The sequence below is a fragment of the Danio rerio genome, chromosome 3, assembly GCF_049306965.1.
Source record: "Danio rerio strain Tuebingen ecotype United States chromosome 3, GRCz12tu, whole genome shotgun sequence".
NCBI lineage: Eukaryota > Metazoa > Chordata > Actinopteri > Cypriniformes > Danionidae > Danio > Danio rerio.
This window is the reverse complement of record NC_133178.1, coordinates 37,464,050-37,484,842: the sequence shown is the minus strand read 5'-3', so window position 1 is coordinate 37,484,842 and position 20,793 is coordinate 37,464,050. Positions and strand designations below refer to the sequence as shown.

At 36.1% G+C, this 20,793-nt stretch overlaps 1 protein-coding gene across 10 annotated transcripts in view; it reads right to left on the bottom strand.

Annotated features, from left to right (window-relative positions):
* asic2 (acid-sensing (proton-gated) ion channel 2) overlaps window positions 1–20,793 on the bottom strand; it is an 814,368-nt gene that overhangs the window by 15,277 nt on the left and 778,298 nt on the right. For all 10 annotated transcript variants that reach the window (XM_068216458.2, XM_073938667.1, NM_214788.1 and 7 more), the window contains 2 exon segments: window positions 18,520–18,576; window positions 1,885–2,038 (listed from right to left, as the gene is read on the bottom strand). In XM_068216458.2, the coding sequence (XP_068072559.1) occupies window positions 1,885–2,038; window positions 18,520–18,576 (211 nt within the window).

Genomic DNA, 20,793 nt, shown 5'->3' with positions numbered 1-20,793 from the left:
TAGGGTAATAAGGCAATTTATTGTATAACGATGGTTTGTTCTTTAGACTATCGAAAAAACAGCTTAAAGGGGCTAATAATTCTGACCTTAAAATGGTTTCAAAAAAAAAAATCATTAAAACTGCTTTTATTCTAGCCGAAATAAAACAAATAAGACTTTCTCTAGAAGAAAAATATTATCAGACATACCGTGAACTATTGAATTCAGCAATAATTCATTAAATAATAACACAATTTGATATATTAAAGGTGCATACTTTCAATTAAACATTGTATTAAACCAACTAAATTAGAAATGAAATAATTGGCTACAACAAATAATAAGCATCCAGTCATTACATAAAACAATAATTGTAATTTCAATTCGTCATATTAGAATGGTATCTTAGCAATATGTGACACTGAAGATTAACACTGAAGATTAACATAATTTTTCACATTTCACATAAAATTTTTTGTCATTGTGCTTTTGTTTTTTAGAAAATAACAATTGATCAGAAATGGATTACAAAGATTATGATTTTTCATGATTAATCATCTTGTCGAGCTCATCTCCTGCCCCTTACCATAGTGTTTGCAGTCAAAATTGACGCTTGTGAGCAAGTGTACCTGTCTGCGAACTGCAGGATAGGGCCATAAGATGAAGGTGCGTAATGTTTTTTTACCCACAACTAATTAATTTGATACTTTATTATATTTCATTAAGCAACTCCACCATGCAACTCTACTCGGAAATAACAGTTCTACTTGAAAATAATAGTTCAGTGGCAATCATGTCTTGTATGTAAGCCTCACAACTTACAGCTGAATGTTAAAAACTGTGATGGTTGGGTTTTGTGTTGTGGTAGGTATAGCCATTAATAACTATGATGGTTGGGTTTAGGGTCGGGGAAAGTGTGGACATAAATAACTGATGGTTGGGTTTAATGTTGTGGTAGGTATAGACGTTAATAACTGTGATGGTTGGGTTTAGGTTTTGGAAAGGTGTAGAAGTTAATAACGATGATATAGTTGGGTTTAGGGTTGTGGTAGGTATAGACATTAATAACTGTGATGGTTGGGTTTAGGTTTGGGAAAAGCGTAGAATTTAATAACGATGATGGTTGGGTTTAGGGTTGTGGTAGGCATACAGTAGATGTTAATAACTGATGGTTGGGTTTAGGGTTGTGGTAGATATAGACATTAATAACTGTGATGGTTGGGTTTAGATGTGAGGTAGGTGTAGAAGTTAATAACTGATGTACAGTGCCATCTTGCTGACAACATAGTTTTGACGTCTCCATAGCTTCAAGTTACGCCTCTAACATACCATAAGTTACGCCCCTAAGGCCCTTTCATGTTACGCCCTTGTCTTGCAGTCTGCAGACAGATCCTACTCCTCATGAGAGAAATCTGAGATCTGAAAAAGCACATACAGCGGCCTCTGATGGATTTGCAATAACAAAAATGGCAAAAAACATAGCTCCTGGGATGTATTTTGCTCTTTTCAGAAATGTTTACACAGGTACTTAATCAGAATGAGCTTGGGTTGCCAAATCAAATTCCCTTCAAACTTGTGAATAAGACAAATCTTCATTCAATTATTTTTCACCCAAACCTAATAACACCAGAACTGATTCTTGGCAGAAAAGGAATGGCTTGTGATCATTAACAAGCTCCACGTCTCTGTGATCTTGTATATGAGGTGGTACATTAACTGGTAATTTAGCAAATTGGTGGCAGTAATGAGGTAAAAGTTAAATCCTGGGAAATGTATTACGAGGACAACAATTAAAAAGTTTGAAAAGTGGTGAAGTCGCAAGATGCAGGAAAAATATACTTCAGAGGACACCGATTTCAAAGCCTTTTTGATGTATTTGAGAGGAAAAAGGCTTTTAACACTCACGTGATATATTTCTCGGATCGGTTGAACTTCTTCTCCAGGTAGCGTGCAGATGTTTTACTGGGGATCTTGACCATGGAAAGCTCTTTGTTGTATCGAGTCATGTTACAGGGGCTCCTGCAGATGCAGTTTGTGCCTTCAACAGCTGACAGAGCAGCTACGAAGAGTAAAGAAGAGAGGAGAGAGAAAAGAGAAAGGGAAAATGAGGAGAGACAGGAAAGGGTACAGGGAAGAAAGAGAAAATATATGTCAGTTCTTTCTGCAGACGGCATTCCTCAGCCGAGTGTTATATATGTCAGGACAACTGGCAATGTAAAGAAAGTAAGGTCATCTTGCAATTCTCTGGTCATTTCTGAGTCTTCACACAAATACACACAAATAAACACACACACTGAGGATTTCAGAACATTTTTAAATCACATTGTCAAGTCTTGACGGCTTGAAAAAAAATAGCATGTGTTGAACTCTTGATTACCTTTAGAGAATACTGCAAGAGTGTGATGAAAACCAACACTATGAACCTGGTAAACCCCAGGGATCATATACTGCCAATGTGTCTTCTAAAAGATAAACTTACTGAACAACAAAAGACAGATTCATTGGTGATTGAAGCATGTATTCTGTAGTGGTATTTGTGTGGATTAAACTAACTGACGATAAGCTTTAACTGAGTCACTCTCAATGTTTCAGTACTGGTAAAATTGAGCTTTCATCCATTAGTTTTGATGGTCTCTCTTAGACATTTTGTTTACTAACTTAGCAAGTACATATCAGTTACCTCCGTTTAGAGTAATGTAACCTTTTATTTGGCCCACCATCCAATCTAAGAAGAAAATGAGAAGGATGGAGAGGGTTGGGCCAAATGCCTTTAAATGAGATTGTCATTTCTAATTTGGCATAAGCTTTTTTGTTTGTTTTAGTGCTGAGCTACAAAAAAAAACTGAAATGAATTGTTTTAATTAAATGTTGTAAATTAATCTGATTGTAAAAATGTAAATACTGTCACTCGACAGATAGTGGACTATGCAAAAGACATTGGTAAGCAAATTAAGGCAAAAACTACTCCATTCTGTTATAAATGAGATTGTAATAACAATTTATTTTTATGGTTCCTATTGCACACTTTGTTGGCATAGTTGCATTGCATCTATATGCCAATTGATCATGTGAAAAGATCATCCAACATCATTCAAAGTTTTCAAGGCTTAAACTGCTTCTCTGAAAGTTGCTTTGAATAGAATTGAATTATATAAAGCACATAAAACACTTTGCAAATAAAACAAAACATTCACAAAGCTGTATATGAACAATACCAGTTCACAGGGAGCTGCGGAAGAGCTGCTGTTTGAAGAGAATGAAGCAGCCATAGCCTGTTACAAAAAATCTAATATGCAGTCAAATATATATTTATTTTTGCAAAAGAAAACGATTAAAAATACCAAGACTGGTTAGAGAACATTCTACTTGAAATAGTTTTTTTTTGCCTGCTATACAAAAACCTAACATTAACAGTGACAAAGTTTAAATCTGTCTTTCCAGTGTGCTTTTACATCACATGCCACATGGTTTATGAATAAGCTCAGCATGTGGAGCGACTGCTTGAATGCATTCAACTACATGTGCATTCACACTATAAGAACAAACTAATCTTTTTCCACCTTTGGATGATGTCAAAGTGGACAAACTCAATACATTTCACACTCTGTTCTCAGCATTGTCCACATTTGATTGGATTTATTAAAATGCTTTAGTATAAAACTATGATCAGAATCAGAAATCAGAATCAGAAAGAGCTTTATTGCCAGGAACGTTCGCACATACGAAGAATTTGTTTGTAGTCAACTGAATTTCTGTTGGAGCAGCATCTAAAGTGTTAGCACATAGTAAGCAGACAGTCTATTAATCCTCTAATGACTGCTACGGTATATGACAAGTAGTTGCAAAGTTAATAGAACGTCTAAAGGGGGAAATCAAAATAAAGTGCTGCAAAGGAATGTTTACAAGATTCCACTGTTGTCTCATCCTTTTTTATCCTTCTCTGTGGAACTTGCTCTTTATGGCTCTCGGCTCCCCCAAAATTGCTGCAGACACCAAACTGCCATCAAAGGACTAGAAGGCAACGAAAGCCCACTGCTTATTTCTGGGCCAAAAAGTGCAAAAACTTTTGAAAAAATAACTGTTTACACCAAAAGTGTCTCGTCAAGGCAAGGCAAGTTTATTTATAGCACATTTCATACACAACTTGAGTGAAATGCGCTTAATAAAAGAGAAAATTATAAGAAAATGAAAACAAAACAAATAATAACATGATTTAAAACAGATTAAAATGTGTAAAAACAGGTTTTGAAAGATTGAAAAAGAAAAGAAAGACATTATAGTGTGACCTGTCGGACGTAGCTTAATACTCATTCAGCAAAGGCACAGCTAAACAGATGTGTTTTCAGTCTTGATTTTATTTTGCCTAATATTGGAGCACATCTGATCATTTCTAAAACCTAATTCCAGCAGTAGAGGGCGGAGTAGCTGAAGGCCGATTCACCCTGGTTTGACTGAACTCTTGGAATTTTTGTTTTATTTGATCCTAAAGATCTGAATGATCTATTCGGTTTGTATGCAGTGAGCATATCTGTAATGTATTGAGGTTCTAGGCCATATAGTGATTTATAGACATGTAATAATACTTTAAAATCTATTCTGAATGTAACTGGGAGCCAGTTAAATGACCTGAGGACATTGTCATTAATCAGGTCATGTAATTTTCTGTTTCTGGCTAGAATCCAGGCATTCTGGATGAGCTGCAACTGTCTAACTGTCTTTTGGGGAAGGTCAGTGAGAAGTCCATTACAGTAATCCACCCTGCTGCTGATAAAAGCATGAACAAGTTTCTCTAAGTCCTCACTGGAAACAAAGCATCTATAATTATTGCAATTTTTTTGAGATTATGGTATGCTGATTTAGTTACAACTTTGACATGACTACTGAAAGACTGAAGACTCTTGACCTGATTTTTTGTTGTTTGACACCTAGAGCCAATGTAATCATTCACGTACAAGGTACAATTCACATTTAACCTCATCTCTGTTGCCAAATACAAAGACTTCAATTTTCTCTTTGTTTAACTGAATACCAAATGAACACCAAACAAAACTGTGGTTATTCAACTCATAAACAAAACAGCACTTGGTTCCCATTTTAAATATGAGGCCATTTTCACACCTGCAGATTGTTAGCTTTGTTCCAAAAACAGGGATTAAAATCGTTTCAGTGTTGCTGTTTCATCTGGATTTGGTTCACTTTCACAAGGCACTATTTCTAAATCGAACAAAATTTGTCATGTGCAACCAAACTCTTTTTTAATTGGTCAGAGACCATCTGTTTTTGTTCTGGGACTCAGCTCATACGTATCAGTCATCTGTCACATTGGCTCACTGTGCTTTTTGTGGCTTTCTTTGTAGCTCTCATTACATTAGTTTGCCATTTTGAGCAAGAATCAGGGCTTCAGTGGTATTTTTATGCATTATGGAGAGCTGTTCTGAAAAAAAAAGTTTGAGTTGGCCATTTTATATAATTTTTGTTCCAAAATTACCCACATAACTCATCAGGATAAAGCCTGATAGTGTTTTCTGCTGTGTATGTTTTCTTTCTCACCTCAAATGAACCTATTTGGAGTTTATTTTCAAGCAGGCCAAGACCATCTAATTCAGTCAGTCTCAGACCAATTGTTTTGATATGGATCTAGGTGTGATTGCTGTGTTCCGGTCTGCCCAGATGAACCAAGTTAAGAGAGAATACGTGCCAGATAAAAATAAATAAATAAATAACAATTATAACAACAATCCAGGTGTAAAAGCACTCTGAATCATGTTAATCTTTTGATCACCACATTCTTAATTTTAGATATGCTTCATTTGCATAATGTGTAGATGATGTAAAATAAGAACAGTCTCTTTCTGCACTGTTCAATTTTGTTTGCACACTTTTATCCCTTAAGCTTTCTTCTTGTGCACTGGTTTACTAAACATCCAATTTGAGTAATCTGTCTCACAGACTGCCCAATGCCTGTTCAATGTGCTCAATCGGCCACAGTGGAGAACACAAGGAAAAAGATGCTCAATTTCAGTGATGTGTAAAAGCATTTTCATGCAATCAAATTAAGCTCTACTTGGCATTCCAACAAGCGAATGAGTCGTATTTGATTCTTTGAGTGCAAATGGCTCTTTATCAGAAATACCCTTAGAAAGTCCACTGAAGACTGTGGCTTCCAACTGTCCTGCAGCTGGACAGTTTAAGAAAATCATAGGCAACCAATAGGAGACTAAAAATTCTGAATGATTCTCTTTAAGTTCTCTTTGATGTCATGCAGGCATATTTCATCCAGTTGTAAATCCTACAATACATATTTTCTTCAAAAATTATTAGACATTTTGGTCATTCTTTACAAAAAGGTTTCATTGGGTAATGTTAATTACAAAATTTCAATAATCTAACGTTGAACAATACTTGCACAGCATTTATCATTTCAAATGCATTATTAAACTCCAAATCAAACTTGTTAACTTTATTTCAAGAGTTCACACTTAGCTGTTGATTTATAAAAAGCTTGTTTGGAATGCTGGCCCGGGAGAGAGCCCTGAGCTCAAGGAATCCTCGAGCCCGGGGCTTCTTCCCATTGGCAGAGCGAGAGGGGAGCCTGAGCTCGGTGGATCTCAGAACTCCCTGGCAGCAGTAGCTAAGGCACAGGTGTCAAACTCAGTTCCAAAAAGGCCGCAGCTCTGCACAGTTTAGTTCCAACCCTAATTAAACACAACTGATCAAACTAATTGAGTCCTTCAGGCTTGTTTGAAACCTACAGGTAAGTGTGTTGGAGCAGGGTTGGAACTAAACTGTGAAGGGCTTCGGCCCTCTAGGGATTAAGTTTGACACCCCTGAGCTAAGGGAACAAAAGGGGTTAGACAAATGCTTGATTGTTATGCAGATTGAATGTCTTTGGATGGTGAGAGGAAACCGGAGAACCCAGGGAAAACCCACGCGGAGACACGGGGAGAACATACAAACTCCTCACAGAAACGCCCACCGGCCTGGTGGGACCAGGGCCGGTAGTGATCTTGCTGTGGGGCTCACAGTGCTAACCACTGGGCCACCGTGCCGCCCGATCAGAGGTAAAGGAGGAGAATAGGGGAGGAAGGGGGGTTTATTCCAAACGAAGATAAAATGGACTGAAAACTGTGGTTATTTATAGTAGCCTAGGGCTCATATGATTGGAAGATAGTGATTAGCAAAAAAGAGACTGGCCATGATAAATCATAAGCATGTGATCCTCTCCAAATTAGTTTATGAATAAACCTCACTTAATGCATTGTGGTTACCATGACCTAACAATTAAGCAGCTTTTTCACCATTCACTTTATCAAAGATGAATAAATACTTTAATAAATGTATTGTTCTTTGTTTGTTCATGCTAGTAAATACATCAATTAACCTATACTACACTGTTTACGAATTTTGTAAATTACACAAAGCTTAACGGTAATGTGAACTGTATTTTACTGTAGGGCAGTTTTGCAGTATGTTACTGTATTTTAAAGTTACATTGTGAAAACTACTGTATATTTTGCTGTGAATATATTAGGATTGCGCGATCTACGGGTACTATGGTAGTATCGCAATTCTATGGCTCCAAAATACTGGCTGCGCCATTGTAGTTTGCAAATGGCAGTATCGTCATTAATGTTTTATCTACAATAAATCATTTTGCATGTGGAAAAGTCATTAAAATGCTCACACGTTTGTGCAATAATAAACCATGTTATTTGAATAGTCTGTGGAGCCTTTTAAGGCTGCAAAACTGTGTAGAAATCACGCCCATTGCACATTTTTCAATGCTTCAGTTCGAATGCACATCTGAATCGGTTAATTTCTGTTCCTGTTAATATGATGAATTAGCAACCACGACAATCTCTTTAAAAGAATGACTCACAAAGTAAAATTTTGAATTATTTTGGATTGTTAACTGATAAGACTGAAAATAGATGACAAAATAGATAAAAAGTTTACTTTATTAGCCATTTAAGTTATCTGTACTTAAACAATTAAGTTAGCTGTAATTTAACATTTAAGTTAATACAATAAAGAGACCACATTTGGTCAACTCAATTAACTGCGTTGGCTATTTCCCATTACTCAAACAAACTGAAGGAATCACTTTTCTCAAATCATTTGAGTAGTCTCAACTTATTAGGGTTTACAGTGTTTGTTCAAACTCAGGAAGGTCAGGTGATCAAAAAAAAAAAAAAAAAGCTGTGTCTTTTCATCGCCATTCTTTTCTGCTCATGTTTAGTAAAATCTGATAGTTCTGTTTTAATGCCAAAAACACAGTAATACTGTAAGTCTGGCCTTTTATCTTTAATTCTGTTTTATTTGCCTATTTTGAACATTTAATGAAACAAAAGAGAATCATTTGCAATTCTCCTGCCTGCTGCTCAGGGCTGAAATCCTTTGCTCCTGGTGGCACTTTCAGATTTCTAATCAGCTCATAACTTGCATGACCTGAGATGGAATCTGACCTTTCACAGAAACATTTTAAATTCATCCATTGGAGACGATGCTAAAGTCAAATCATTTAATTGGAGAATTAAGTCAGATTTAACCTCCTCTCTCATACACAACTGAAGAGAATATATGAGCATGCAAACCCACACAAGGCCATTAAATGTGGTGTAATCTTTGCTAAATCCATCGTTCAGTATGAACTTCATAGCACTTTTCACACTCCATAACTTTCGTCTTCTCTAGGCATCGCCTGTGGCACATCCTGTTTTCGAAACCACAAAGGTTCTGTTATAGAAAACAGCTGGGAGTTTCATACTTGTATTAATTTTACAGCAGAGGATGTAAATGGTGTGGACATATTCTGCATGCAGAAACCAAATGATTTAAATTAATACAAACCTATACAAACATGCTGAATTAAAGACTCAAATCTCACACACTGCAATCCACTTGACTATTCATTTCCACTGTGGCTTATTTATTTTATATCTTGCTTTTTGCACTTTATTTAATCACCATACCATAGTATTGCCTATTAATAAACATGTACATGATTGTTTGCACAAAGGAAGCAGCTAACATCAGACTAGAAAACACTGCAAGAAAAAGATTCAAAATTTATGCTTTCTATGGCATCTGCATATATCGAATCTTGTCTTGCACAATTATTCTCTGTTTATGTATGTTGTGTAATAGTATTGGTTTTATTCATAAAGTAGGCTAATCGCAAATGGCTTAACAAAGATTGCATTAACAGAATGTATTTCAGCAGTTACTCTAAATGTCTGCTAAATTAACCATTCATTATTAATCATTAACAACATGCACACCATTTTGCATACAACGTTTCTATGGAAACTGTAATTAAATCACCTGGAAATAGATATATACCATTTTTTTCTTTCATTAAAAAAAGCCATCATAACTTATTCTGAATAATAGCACTGACCTAACATACACACTTGCATGAACCTTTCTTTTCAAGATCATACAAGGTACACTTAGAATACAATTAATAAACTTCATACAGTTTTTGGCAATATATTAAATAATATGTAAGGTATAAGAAGATAGTCCTTTAGTCACGATTGCCAGCAATCTAGCATTTAGCAGATTGCTGGAGAATTACACATCTGCCACTTTAATTAACTACAACTCCCATCTTACACCTTGCACACACACCAGTTCCTGATTTCCCCTGATTACACACACACACACACACACACAGACACACACACACACACACACACACACACACACACACACACACACACACACACACACACACACACACACACACACACACACACACACACACACACACATACACAGCTGGAAGTTCATGGTGGATTGATTACTAGGACTAAAGACACCTCATTCACACACAATCTCGGCTAAGACTTGTCTCCTCTAAGTGAGCATAATGAAGTGTTTCTTTGTCTTGCTTTGCCGTGGTTTTTGATCTTTGCCTTTTTTATAGTTTATGTTGTTTTGCCACCTTTCCCCAACATTTGCCTATTGTTCTGACTACGCTTTGGATTACCTGCATTCTCTGTTTTGACTTTTGCCTGCCTGCAAATCTCTTAATAATCTACATTTGGATCCTCAACTATGTCAATTATGTTGATTTGGGGGACTGCTGAATAAATTTTTAAAAGGTATTTTTTTACAGTATTTGTTGTAAATATTACTCAAAGTATAGAGAATAAAAAGTAGACCTTTTAAAAGCACTCAAGAATAGGTAGTAGTGAGTATGATGCTGTGAAAGGCTAATGCTTTTATATGCAATTTGTGCTGGTGTTTGTGTGTAAACGTAACATTCTGTAGTACATTAATTTATTGTTTAAGACTATTTGACATTTTTCAGACTGTGTAAACAGTCTGTGGGTCATGGTGTGTAAAGATTTTGGCCATCTCTTTGGACACTTAGTGCTTTCAAACAGTTTGTTTGATTTTTATATATAAAGCACCCATGTCTTGAGATTGTTTAGTATGATGCGATTTACTTTCTATGTGTGATTTAATTGGACAGGAATAGCAGGACTGAAATTTCTACTCAGTCCCTAAAAGTACTCAGTAAAAGTACCGATACAGCACTAAAAATAAACTTAAGGGAAAGTAAAAACACCCATTTTTTAAACTACTTAGTAAATTAATATTCCTAAAAAAAACTGCTCAATTACAGTAGTTTGAGTATTTGTAATCTGTTACTTTGCAACACTGATGATAAGCTATTTCTATGTATTGAACTTACAACTCAGCTATGCCTATTGGTATATCCAGATATTTGTTCTATGGCATCTTAACAAACAAAATATAGCACACAGTGTTAAGTAAGCAGTAATATTTTCTTATATTCTGAACTGATTGTGGTTGTAATATACTCTGTATTGTCCCTCAGTGCTCTCATCATTGGCAATCTCACTCATTTTAAAGGGTTTTGTATTTATTTTGTCTTTAATCCAGCAATTTCCCCGTCTTACCTCTAATAGCTTCCCATTCATGTCTAAATGTGTGCATCTGCATATTGTTCTGGTAAACCTAAAGCATATATTTCTTCCCTCCTCAGGGTGCAGTAAGCAGAAAGTTGGAGTTGTTGATAATTTCCTCTATACTTTGCCAAAGATAAGAACCAGCTGTCAAGCATTTCTGAAGCCAGCAGCTAAAGTTTTAGACAAGCTGTTCAGCCTCTTGTGCTGCGCCATTGTGCCTTTACTTGTCAATTGAGGTCAGACATTTCCAACTGAAACTCTTCCGGTGGTTTGGATTGCTGTCCCATACTAAATCTGGCTTTATCTTGCATGCGTGTGCACATGGAATTCTAATCAAAAGGTTAAAAATCTGTGAGAAATTAGACATGTTAATAACCAGAGGATGTGTTTGGAATTGGCTGCTGCGCTGAATACCTGAAAAAGTTTGCAAATGTACAGTCCTAGCTGCGCTCTAATTTGAATTTCCTCATTAGTGGAAGATAATTAGTGAACATGGAGCCAACTTGATTATTATGTGTGGGATAGACCGCTGGTATATACTGTCAGATTGTACGTAGAGAGGGAGTTAATGAGGGCCAGACTGCATTCTGTCAGCAGAGATGGTGCACAAAAGAGTTCAAGTCTTTGTTTTCCCTGAATGCATTTCCAAAATAATGACTTAATTTGAGCAAGTTCATGAGAGGGAATTTAAAGTTCAATAAAGAAGTCTCAGTGTCAAGAGGAATCAAGATCTGCTAAGAAAAATGCAATTATATTGTGAGAGAACTGAGGCATACTCTCAAAGTTTCTCCACACAGAGTTAATATAGTCTAATTTAGAGAAGCTGGTGAAGATTATAGATAATACATTCTGATGTCTAGTGTCTACCGCTACTCTGATGTAGAAGCACATATACAAACACATATGTGATTTCTTCTATTACATTTATTTTGCTTTTTGTTCTGCGGTTTGCCGTTTTATCCAGTTTAAGGGTGCCACTTATCAACAAATCTATTCCACAAAGGAGGAATATGTGGTGAAGAGAGTGACAGAAGGACGGTGGTTGCAGTTTTTTTTTTGTAATTGGATTCTGTTGAGGGTCAGTGCTGTAATAGTCACAAAGGCCTGTTGAACATAAATTTGTGATATATATTTTGTGCCAGAGAAGTGACTAAATGAAAAAAAATGAGTCCAATAGTACTTTAGGATTCAAAACATACTTTATTTGTTCACCCTGTCTTACTGATGAGAAAACATGCCAAACATACCTAGGGCTCTATTTTGATGGTCCATGCGCAGAGCGCAAAACGCAGGGCGCAAACGCTTTCAGGGCGTGTCAGAACGCATTTTTGCTAATTTACGGACGTGAAAATCCGCTTTGCGCCATAGCGCATGGTCTAAAAGGGTTGAGTTTATTTTCTTAATGAGTTATAGGTGTGTTTTAAGAATAAACCAATTAGAGTCAACAGAGCATCTACTGCGTGAGAATGAGAGATAAAAGATCACTTTCACTTTCGCTCTTGGATAGGAAAACTTTTATGCACAGACATCAGTTAGTCTATAAATAATTAATTGCGTTTGTTAAGCACAAATATTAGTTTCAAAACTATTTCTAAATTCAGTTCTTATTTCCAGCAAACGAATAAATGAACAATATTACCGAAGTGTGTTCAAAAACCTGAGTTATATCCTAAAACACATGCTGTGCCCCATATGGTCTAAAATCTAACATGTGGGCAAATCTAAGCTTGTTTTTAATAAAACAAATATAAATATGGATATAATAAATAATATTGCTAATAATAATAAAATTATACAAAAGCAAATTGTTATGAAAGAACTGAAAAAGCATCCTGAGATGAAGAAGACATAAAAGCAGTGGATTTTTCATATTTATGTAGGCTAGAAAATAATGTTTTGTAAAATTTTAATCCTTTATATTTATATCCTATATCTATTCTTATTATATCCTATATATATCCTTAATATTTAAATGTTTTCATTTGTAAAGATATTTGCCTATTGCTCTCTTGTGCGTAATAAGCAGTGTGTAAGCGAGGCGCAACTCTGTGCCGGAGTTTAGACTGGGTTTGTTTTGGTCTAATGAAAAATCTATTATAGTTTCTCAAAATAACAACGCGCCAGCAGTCCGCCTCAGAATGCCTTCCTTTTTAGACCAGAACGCCTATGGGCGCACATCTGAGCGCAAATGCATTTGCTATTTAAACAGCGTAGCGCAACGCCTTAAAACCCCTCTTGCGCCAAGCTGAAACTACTGTAAGGCGTAAGATATCACAAATACTTTGATGTCTTTGACAATTCAAACATGAGCCAAAAACAGAGACAATTGGCTTCACAACCCAGCAGGTGGGAATGCGGGAAAGAACCAGTTCCGCTGAAACTCAACTTCAACCACCCCACCTCACACATATGGTCATTTCAATGTCTAAGTTAACCCAAGTGACTTTATCTATCATGTTTGATATCATTTGAAATGTCTCAGTGCGACTGGTACAATGGTCTCATTCTCTCAGAAATAGACATAATCAAAACAATAAATATATAACTTCAGGCATCTTTTGAACCACTGTGAAGGGTGTGACTTTCCCACAGGCAGCACTAAATGCAAATGCCTTTTCTTATGCACACACCCCTTTCCTAGAGGGGATTCTTGGATTACTTAAGGTAAGGTTTGAGAAATGTTCGGAGCGATTCTGCTTACCCAGATCAGCCCATAACATGGAGCTTATGCTCCATGTTTTGTATATTTTGAAGTCAGGTATGCATCTTTTCATCTTGGATTTGTTTTTGATAATTTGATGTTTTGTATTGATCGTTTATGAATTGACTGATTTAATTGGCATATTACACTTTTACCTGACTAATAAATTGTTATGTTTGAACATATTTTGCTCACTCTGTAATTATTAGTTTTAGTAGATTACGCTGTATCCTTGTTTCAGCACTTCTTGCGTCAGGTCAGTAGACGGACTAAAATCCAGTTGAGATGGAGCATTGGGCACACTAATTGTGTTTTAGAATCCGACTGACTCTTGACATTGATTTAAGTGTACGTAGGTGGAAAGGGCGTTAACTTCCGTCTAGGACAACAAGATGTTGCACGACTAACCTAGATTGTGTACCCCAGCTTTGTTTGAAGGTAATATTATTTTAAATTAAGTTCATATGGGAAACCATGGGCTTGGTGAAAACCAAAGTTATAGAGTCCAGTAGTCGGGTACATTTATAATAGTGCCCAAACCTCTAATTAGAAATGATATTGTCTTAACTCAAGGGTGTACATTTAAGCGGGACTAACTAAAAGTACTTTAGAACGAGCGTGCTAGTAGCGTCCATTTAAAAGTATTAGTCAATTACCTCTGTTTAATATTCAAGACTGACCAGAATGTGACCGTGAGGGATGCCTTCGGCCGGGGCGATTTCTCTGAGCACATTAGCACCCGAATGAACGGATGTGATAGTTACTAGTGAAGACAAAAGGTTCAAACATTTATCTAAATTATATATTGATATAATCTTCTTAATGTTTTATGATTGGAGTCAGATAAAACTAAAGATAAATATATTAATATTCTAAACCACCTCATAATAAATTTGGAGTCAGATATGAGTTAAATTTAAGGTAAATCAACATTGTGCACTGGAAAGACCGAGCAGGCATTGAACCTTCATCCACCAGTGGACACCGGCATTGGGCCAACTAGGTGGACCTTACACTACCAAAAGACTATTGCGCAACGCCTTGCGCCACATTGCGCCGGGTGTATGATAGGGCCCCTAGAATTAAAGGTTCAAGAAACCCTGGAGTATTTATTTGAAATTTTAACTGATTTGTGTGTGTTGAGCATCAGTTAAGGCAACATTAGCACCTGTCAGCTTTAATTGTGAAAAAAAAGGCTAATTTTGAGCTTTTGATAGCTAGTTCCGGGTTTAAAATCATTTTAGGCCATTTTCAAAATTTGTGACATAGCGCTTTCTGCCTGTCCAGAGAGGATGTGTCGGTTTCTGACGTGTCTCTTACCCTATAAGAATACCCTGATTCTTAATTATTTATGAGAGCACATGCTTTCCGAGGGCAAGGAGACCGCATCTGCGCATGCCACATAGTACCTGGTTTGTTTCCATGATCCATGATGGTTGCTGAATGTTTTTTCCTCACAATGCTGTCAGAGCCAATACAGCAAAGTTGTTGGTTATCAGAAAGCATATCAGTTGGGAGAGCTATACGAGAATTGGAGAATGGTGGACTTTGCCTTTCATCATATATAAAAATAATGCGTTTCCACACGATTTGTGTCTCATGCTTTTGTCTGACTTTGTGAGCCAACTGACAACAATTGTTTGCTCCCCTCTATTTCCCCTGCTCTGCCGGCCATGCCCACTTCTCCCTCTGCTCGCAGCACTCCTCACTGGTCATAAAGCATTTTAAGGTAGACTTGAACCGAAAGAGGGGGGTTTCATGAACCTTTAACACTGGAACAAGCAGAATACAGTAACAACCAGAGTGCCCATAGCAGTCATGCTAACCTCAGCTAAGTCATATAAATCCTTTTTACAGTGATTTTTTGTCACATCATATTTACAATCTCTATGTGCTGAAGTCATAAACTTATTAAGATCTTATTTTGTAATATAGTCTCTATTATTCTGTATGAGTAACTAAACTCGTACTGATGGTCCAGCAAACAGGTAGAGTTGCTAGGCAACAGAAGCACAGCAATTCAATGCACAGGGAAAAAGTAGTGGAACCTACAATGTGTGGTCAATTTGACAATTTCTTCCATTCAGATATACAAAAAAAAAAAAAAAAAAAAAAAAAAAAAAAAACTCACACACTCAAAACTCTTTTGTGTTTTATAATATTTATGATTATGAATGTTACACACAGTTAGGAAAAGTCAGGGTACTATAGTTTTATTTATTTTATTTTAAAAACAGTCAAATGACTGCATTGGTAGTTCTAGTTTTAAGCCATGCAAATGAGCAACATGAGGAAAAAGCAGGCCAATGTGGATAACTTTGTTAATTTCAACATGATCGTTTTTGTTTTGGAGACTCAAGTGATAGCAGATTTGGGGATTTACAGTTGAAGTCAGAATAATTAGCCCACCAGAATTATTAACCTCCCAATAACTGTTTTGATTTTGGTCAAAATAAAGCAAATATATACATATACACTTGAAGTCAGAATTATTAGCCCCCCTGTTTATTTTTCCAAAATTTCTGTTGAACGGAGATATTTTTTTTTCAACACATTTCTAAACATAATAGTTTAAATAACTAATTTTAAGTTGTATTGTAATGTAATGTAAGTTGTAATGTATTTAATATTTTTCTATAACAAATTTGAGTGTAATAGTATTTGGTTATCATGAGTTATTTTGTTAGATAAGCTACAGATTTGAGTTCAGTACTGACTAGTTTTATGTATATGCACAAATATTACATTGTTTATCTTCCAATTAAAATATACATTTAAAAGATAGATTTGTGAGGGGTGTACAAATAAATGCTGAGCACTGTATACCATTAATCTGTTATTTACTATTTATCTGAGTATTTTTAAAAAATTGTCCTTATCTCAGAAATTTACAGATGTTTTCTGTTTATTTATGCATTTCACGTGAATTACCTTGATATCTACTATTATTACTGTTCATTTAGACTCCATTTCCCAGTAAAGTTTCAGTGAAGTGAAGTTTATTGACATTTTTATTAGCTGAAAAGTATATATTTGTCTGAGTTGGGCAATTATGGTACAAAAAAAGGAGCAATGAAAAAACTAAACTGCGGGTACCTTTTTGTAGTATATTACAGATTTATTTCTCTATACCAAAAACAGTTCATTGTGAAGCTGGATGCTGTATTAAACAGGTATTAAACAACGCACTTGTTTGTAGTGTAGTTGATTTACAATTTATTGCACTTTAAGTGGGTCACACATCATGTATTGTCACACTGTGGCTAATAAACTGAACTCTAACACTCAGGCAGACTTTTTTCTAGGCAAATCTATATTATTGACAGAATATGGTTATTATATGAATATAGTAACTGAAAAAAATAATGTTAAACAATTCAAAAAGTGCTAATGCTGGTTATGTATGTATTAATTTTATTAATATAGTCTCAAACATTAAGTGCTAGAATAAACTGCTAGTAAGAGACTGCAGCCTCCAGTCTTGCAGGAATACCCCAAAATAAGTACATATAAAAACAAGGGTCCTAGAAATGCAGTCCTAAAACCCTATACTGCAGGATTGCTCAACTTCAATGAAGCCAAAAACACAAAATGGCATCGTTACAAACACATTAGAATGTACTGGCAGAGCTGAAAGTAGTGAAGCACAAATCTAGATGGTTCTGCCTCAAATGAAAACGTTAATAATGAATGTTGAGATGCCCTATACTCTTTCACAATGATAAAAACAAACAAAAAAACATTTTGTTCTCCGTGGGAAAAGTAGATTTGTTTTTCAAAATGTAAAAAAGCTAATACATCTTGGTGCCCTGCAAAAAAATGCTTATAATTAGAGTTTTTGTCTTGTTTGAAACATTTCGTGCCGTTGACCAAGTAAAAACTGGTCTATAGTCCAGCACAGAACGCGTTAGTTATGCAACTATGCAGGTCCAAAACACTTAATACACACAGAATGTACAGCAATACACAAATATCTTTACATATGAAAAAAGGGTTAAAATGCTTATAAAAATATAAAAACTCCATTCCACCTTCATGTCCAGTTTTTTTTTCAGCTTATTCATGATCATTTTAATTTTATTGTTATGTTATTATGTCGATTATGTATTATTATGTTATGTTATTATGTCGTTATTATGTATTATGAATGTGCTTACTCCACGGAAGAAAAGAAGTAAAGTAAAAAGTACAAGTAGAGAGAAAGTATAGAGCGCAAATGGAGGAGGCTAGTTCTTTATCCTCGTGCTGCAGATGGTCTGTTTTCTCGCTAGTAAAGTGTTTAGTTTTTCCACTTACAAAGGGTGCCATGTACAGTAAATAGGAAATGCACCGTCTGACGCAACTGACTCTTAAAAGGAATAGGAAATGAGACTCTGATTGGTTAAATGCACGTTATGCTCAAAACACACCCAGAATTCATTAATAACCCTGGTAGACCATGCATATTTTTCCATCCCTAAAGTAGCAAAAATGGATTGGGAGATGCCCTTAATGTGTTTGCACCATGTGCTTTAGACTTTGCACCTATAATTAAAATAGAGACTGAGTATTTAACATATTGTAAAACTATTTAGCTTGCTTTAATTAAAAAACGACTTAATTATGACTTAATATTTATGAAAACAAGAATATATATATATATATATATATATATATATATATATATATATATATATATATATATATATATATATATATATATATATATATATTAGAAAACACTTTTTGATATCTGGACTGGAAACAAGACAAAAAAAATCTTAGAATTCTTTTTGCAGTGTAAGATTTATGTTAAGGAATACAGTTATAGTACAGAATAGAATATGCAGTTTGTACAGTCCTAAAATCATTATGTCTACAGAAAGTCTCAAGGAAAGATGTGAAGTTCACACTCACCCAGAGCAGGTTCAGCACAGTCCTTATACTGTTCAGGAGTGCAGTATGGAGAGTCACCTAGAAACAACAAAGAAACAAAGACACAGAAAAAAAAATGTAAAAGCCAAAGAAAACCTCTTCTTTATTCAGCCTTCATAAATTAATAATGAAACACTGAAAACATGTTCAGGGTGGGAGAAAAACAGACCCAACCTTCACCCAGCCAAACTCTACACGACAAGGAAATAAACAACTGTGAGTACTGTGTGTGCGAACAGGGTGCAAATTATGGGGGGGTATAGGGGGACTGAGCCCCCTCATTAACGATTGATCCACCACTAAAGGAGGTGAAAACAAGATGTATATTGGGGTCAGCCCTTTAATACTGAGAAATTTTCTTAACTGTTCATTCGTTTATTAATTATTTATCAGGGATTGCCACAGCGGAATGAACAGCCAACTGTTCCAGCATATGTTTTATGCAGTGGATGACCTTCCACCTGCAACTCAGTACTGGGAAACACCCGTTGCACACACACACACACACACAGACACGCACGCACGCACGCACGCACGCACGCACGCACGCACGCACACACACACACACACACACACACACACACACACACACACACACACACATAAACTGGAGCACACAGAGGAAACCCACGCCAACACAAGGAGAACATGTATACATGCGACAATGCTAGCCACAGAGTCACCATGTCACCCTGTATCTTAAATAATAACATTAATAATTTAAAGAATAGTTAATGCAAATTTACATCATTTACAATTTACATTACCACCCCTATAACGATTCATACAATTGTGAATGCATAAGCCAATCAGTTTATGTAAGAAATAAATTCATTTAAAAGTCTGAAACTGGCAGATCTAGAGCCTAGATAGACATCGAAAGTGTTTAAAACAAACATTTCTAGTAGAATGTTTGTATCTACATATAAGCCCCTTTCACACATACAGACCTTTTCGGAAAATTACTGGCAACTTTTTGGAAGGTCTGTAAGTGTGAACATGCTTTTTTTTTTAAAATACTGGTAAATTCATTCTGTCAATTTTCCAGAAAGAGATGTTGTAACATTACCAGTAATTTGCCGGTGTGGTAAGAAATCGGGTCCCCCCTGCACTCGAGTCCACTAAGGACCCCAAAGCCATCGTCTGTAGTGAATGCATGATCAAAAACTATTATTGTGATACCTTGTTGTGTGGCTAATCAGAGCTGCGTTAGCTTATTGTAGCCAGGAGGCTAATGGTGGGGGTATGACTATGCTAGCACATAAGCTAACTGGGCTAACTAAACAGTTTAAAAGATAAATGCACATTTTTTATTATATAAGTATTTAATTATATATATTATATAAGTATACGGAAGGGCCAATATAACACGTTTACATGCCATTTTAATGGTGAAATGAAGTAGTCACGCTTTTTACATTATATAAATTATGAATTTGATTTCATAAACTGTATTTTATAATTAGGCACTACAAACTATACCTATTACAATTCCAGTAAAAAATATCACTCAAGGTCCTATAGGCGAAACTTAATTTTTAGGGGGGACTCAATTTCTCGTGACAACGAAATGCTGTACTGTGTGAATGCAGCAGGAAGATTGCCGGACAGCGACTATACGTCTAGAACACGATGATGTGAGATTTCTACTTTAGCCAATCAGAACACTCAGACGCATTCACATCCACACGGTTAATGAAAATAAAAGCCTTTGAATACTTTTCCAGACACATTTAGCTGCTAGATGTTATTCAGATAACGTTTCTACTGTATGTTCTTCTTAATGCCAACAGTGTCAAATATTATTGATAAAATGCTTATGATTAACCGCTGTTCCCCTTCGGGGGGAACTCCAGCACTATAAGTGGATTTGATGTTCTAAATCCACGTATGGGAGATTCTGTTCAGAAGCTACTCGTCTGAAAGAGTATTGAACGGGCCAATTAAGAATGAATTGGCAGCGCAAGCCTGCGCAGGTGTGCGGCATATGCAATCAACTGAGTATATAAGCACACCTGGCGCCAGCAGACACTATCCTTTTCGCTTCAGAGACTTTCTGATCGAGCTTCATGAGGGTTCCTCCTGCTGTCTACAGCCACTTCGAGCGAACGAGTGTCTCCCGGTCCAGAGCGAGTCCACGCAGCGGCAGATGGTCGAGCTGGGTTTCTCCCTTGCCTGGCGTCCCTTTGGGTCCGGTCCTCCAGAGCGGTGCGTATTGTTGCAAAGCATCCTAAAAGAGCAACACAGTCGTGCAGC